This window comes from Zea mays, chromosome 3, assembly GCF_902167145.1.
Source record: "Zea mays cultivar B73 chromosome 3, Zm-B73-REFERENCE-NAM-5.0, whole genome shotgun sequence".
NCBI classification, from domain to species: Eukaryota; Viridiplantae; Streptophyta; class Magnoliopsida; order Poales; family Poaceae; genus Zea; species Zea mays.
Window position 1 is genome coordinate 4,132,307 of NC_050098.1, and position 4,513 is coordinate 4,136,819.

The window sequence follows — 4,513 nt, forward strand, 5'->3', positions numbered from 1 at the left end:
CATGCTACATCTGCTGCGCATTCGCTTCCGCTGTTCTTGGTGTTCCTGTCATCCAATGATCACGCAGTTAAATTAACTTAGAAGGGCTAGTTTAGGAGCTAGAAAACCTGAAAGAATTGAAAGGTCTAAAATCTCCTTTTTATTCAATTTTAAATAATAAGAGAATTTAGTCTCTGTGAGCTCCCAAGCACACTCATGATATTGAATACTATTTACTTTCGTAGTCATCCGAGCAAAAATACTTCCTCTGGGTCGTGTCTGGTCAGACAGCAAGTGAAAAATTCGGATACAAATGAGGATGCTATAAAAGGATCATCGGAGCAGGTAAATAAACAGAGTCGGACAGCAAGTGAAAAATAACAGTACATGATCTCTAATCAGCAATGCTAGTAGTCAGTTAATTACTAAACAAATCTCAATTCTCATATCAAACGAAGGGACAGTATAGGATAGGGAACGCCCATGAACCCTTCCAGGTCTGGTCCTCCAGCACACATGCCCGATGCAGCCTTCTAAATCCCATATCAAAGGCACAAAATCCTTACAAGTCCTTCAACGTTCGGTGTTTATTTGGTAATTTAAAAACAAGGCAGGTCCGCCAGCGAACTTATGGGTCCACGGCCTGCATCCACGCTCGATGGCAGGATCCTCCAGTGGTTCGGTACAGCAGCTCAAGTCAAGTACTATCAAGCTTTCAACTTCTTTGAGCGGTGCTGCAGGGATACCTTCCGTGATTTTTGCTTCAGGACTATTCCCTTCTTCGATGGAGAGCGTCTCACCCTCCTAATAAAAAGAATAATACCAAACATGGATTAGAATATAGCAATTTTGTATTTTTCTTTAATTCCAAAAGTAAACCAAACTCGAGCCTCGTATATGATGCCTCCCTTGCTGAGTATGAAGAGAAGTCATATTCCATAAAGACACCAATGTAAATGTAAAAGTGCCCTCTTGCTGAGTATCAAACATTATAATCAGTTATCTTCTAAGATGTCAATACCAGGACCGCAACCTACTACAAGAAACCAGAAATTCTACCTAGGTTGTCAGTGCAGTGAAATGGTGCAACTAGCACATACTCAGAGATTCTACCCAGCTACATTATTGAATTTCGTCCAACTATTCAAAGCAAGAAACTAGCGTTCCTGCCTGGGGGGAAATTACCATAATACACCTACTACAAAAACTCGTGTTCAGTTCTGTTATCAAACAATTTAAACCTAAGAGCTATACTTCCTTGTAGAATTTTGGACTAAATCTTAATATTAGATAATCATCGTGCCACGGACGGTGAAAAATCCAGCAATAAAATAAGGAAAAACTCTGCATCAGCTTAATATGAAGGCATAAATATATGGTTCTTGCGAACTCATCCTCCTACATGTAACATGTCAAGTGAAGCCCAAGCCTGGCCCAACAAGCAGTCATGTTCTTTGCAGAACAACAATAGGTAGATGCCATTTAAACTAAGTTAATGGTTGTTTCAATATAATACTTGAAAGAACAGACCCAAGGATGTAAACTCAAGTGTTACTGCCCCTCATACAAAACTCAAACTAATCTTCTTGCAAAGTTTAAGCACCTATTGGCAGTGAAATACTAGCTGAAGTGACATGGCCTCCAACTGTGACTCTTGCAACCTCGGCGAGGCAGTCTGATACTGCACTTCCAAACAGCATTTTACATGGTTTCCTTGTGCATATCAAAAATACGTGTGTAGACACTTTGCAGGAGTATATATATTTCCGTAACATCCAAACAAGGCCTAATAAGATTCTAGATTTCTACGCACACAAACATTTTATTGATCACTAATGAGAGTGGAGAGGACGAGAGGTGCAGAGATCCTCACCTCGGTTTCTCGGTAGCCAGGCGCATCCCGGACCACGGGAACTTGGCCGCCTCGTCCCCAGCTTGCTCCTTCACCTTATCCCCTCCCCTCCTCTTCCTCCCCAGCCTCCCAGGGTTCCCATACACGACCTTCCCGCAGCCAGCCCTGGAGAAGCCCTCCCTCTCGTCCTCCATCCAGTGCTTCCCCTTGCTCTCCCCCTCCACCTCGGCGCCCTCCACCGCCTTCCTCCTCGCAGCGGCTGCGCTGGCTTTCCGCTCCCGCTCCGCGAGGATGGCCCCGATGGGGAACAGGTCGCGCGAGACCGCGAGCGGGGCGCGGAGCGTGACGTAGGCCTTCTTGTAGTCGGGCTTGGCGGAGAGAAAGGGGCCCCGGCGGAGCTTCTTGCCCTCCATGTTAAGCGTGCGGACCTCGGCGACGGAAAAACCGTACATGGACTCGAGGCAGCGCCGGATGTCCACCTTGGAAGCGGAGGGGACGGTCCGCACGGCGAACTCCTGCACGGAGGAGAGCGGCGCGGGGGGCAGCATGACCTTCAGCGGGAGGTTGGCAAAGTGGATCACGCGGCGCCCGAGGCGGCTCCCCATGGCTGCCTCTGCCTCTGCCTCTCTGCCTCTGCCTCTGACGCACCGCGGCGGTGGAGGGTTTAGACGCGGCGGCGGTAGCGGTGGATCCGGAGTTCCGGGCTGCTACTTCGAAAAGTGGGAGACTGCGAGCTGGTGCGGCTGCTTGGACTGTTCCCGTTGGGCTTTGGCCTGGGCGTGCGTGGCCTGGTGGACCGAATACATCCGCGAGTAGCTGGGCTCGAATTTTGGCCTCTTTTACAGGCTTTGGTTCTAAGGAAAAATTGCTATTTTAGTCCTTCTAACGTGGGATATCTGATATTATATGACCCTCTGTCTATGACTTGTGGGTCATTTGTGTCTATGATTTGTGAGCCTTGTGGTAAAATAGAGAAATCCACAACTGAGAGTGACAAAATAACAAATTCTCCGGTTCTAAGCCAGAGAAGCTTTTCTAAAGGAGAACTATTTAAAAACTATTTGATAAAATAACTTCTACAGTAATTTTTGAAAAAATCGTGTCAAATCTATGGCCTTCGTCGACCGTTGTTCACCCCGCCAAACCCATCGTCGAAGACCGCGCATAGGGAACAGGGTTTGGGACGGGATGCAGCCTCTACGGCTAGCTAGCGATGACACACGATAAAGATAAAGGCAAGGAGATCCTCGGGGAGGTTGTAGTGTGGTCCTATGTGGTGTGGTACTCGAAACAAGATTCATGTGAAGAACCTATGTATAAGGTGGAAGACTTTTTTATAACGTACACAAGCAGTGACGGAGGACGCTAGAAAATTTAGGTATTGCTAACGTAGCGATAAATAAAAAATTACGACACATATTAAAGCAATTTATAGCTACAAAATAAGTAATAGATATTGAAAAATACCTAATTTAATAGTCATCTTGATTATACTTCATTTACAACCAAATGTCATATAGCGAATAAAATCTGAAAAAAGAAAAATGAGTTATTAATGGCAAATTGAAGTACAAATTGTTGAAGAAGTGAAATAAGAATATACCTCTAGTTGAGTCTAGTTCTAGGAGATCTAGGCAATTGCATATGTATTTCGGGTTCATTGCAAACTCCACTAGCGCGAGTGCTTATATACTTCTACTAGAAGTTTGACTGAAATAACTCTTCAAATCTGTCATTTTATGAAGCATATAACATGTATTAAATAACTAGAAGACATTACAACAGGGAGTGTTCACATAATAACAAGAAATACTTTTTTGGGTCATATTCTTTGTCTTGTTTTTGTTTCTATCCATGTCTGCTATTTGGAAATTGGAAAATCTGCACATTAAAAAATCTATTGGATTAGACATGTTGTTTTGTTTCTATTGAAATTGAAAAATCAAATTGAAAAATATGCATATTAAAAATTGGAAGACATTACAATTTATAATTACAACCCTATCAATTACCAAACCATACCGGTCCAGCACATGTGTTGCTCTCCTGCGTGGACAGTGTGGCTGCGTTGCATGGTTGTGCGGCCTGCGGCCAGCCGGCCAGCAGCCAGGCGCCGAGGCGTGACTCGCGCATGGCGGACTAGCGGTCGGGCGTCGGGCGGAGCCGCGGTCAGCGGAGGTGGCCAGGCAAGCGTGGCTGCGCGGGCAAGCCGCAGGCAGCCGCCGCCCCGCTATTCGACGCCTTGTCGCCTCGTCGCTCGCCAAGACACCGACTGCCTATGCTTCTGTTCCACTCGGTCACTCGAGCTGGCGGCTAGCGCTCTACACCTGTTGCCCTAATCTCTTGCTGGGCCAGCCCAAGGTATTGCCCAAGCAATACTGGGCCATATTGGGCCCTCCGCCCCTGTACACAAGCCAAATTAGCATGTTTCGGATTCAGGGTCCGGATCCGTGTTTTCACCCGTAGCACATTTAGGATTTGTCGGGGACCATAATTAGGGGTACCCTCAAGGCTTCTAATTCTCAGCTGGTAACCCCATCAGCATAAAGCTGCAAAGGCCTGATGGGTGCGATTAAGTCAGGGATCAGTCCATTCGAGGGACCCGATCACGCCTCGCCCGAGCCTAGCCTCGGACAAGGGCAGCCGACCCCGGAGGATCTCCGCCTCGCCCGAGGCCCCCCT

The 4,513-nt window shown here is 46.8% G+C and overlaps 1 protein-coding gene across 1 annotated transcript; it reads right to left on the bottom strand.

The window, feature by feature from the left end:
- Positions 1-299: 299 nt before the first annotated feature.
- LOC100282534 (uncharacterized) lies at positions 300-2,552 on the bottom strand. Its single transcript, NM_001374592.1, has 2 exons — positions 1,853-2,552; positions 300-783 (listed from the first exon to the last, which is right to left on the bottom strand). Exons 1-2 carry the CDS (start codon positions 2,434-2,436, stop codon positions 687-689), a joined length of 681 nt encoding a protein of 226 aa, NP_001361521.1. The 5' UTR covers positions 2,437-2,552; the 3' UTR covers positions 300-686.
- Positions 2,553-4,513: the final 1,961 nt, after the last annotated feature.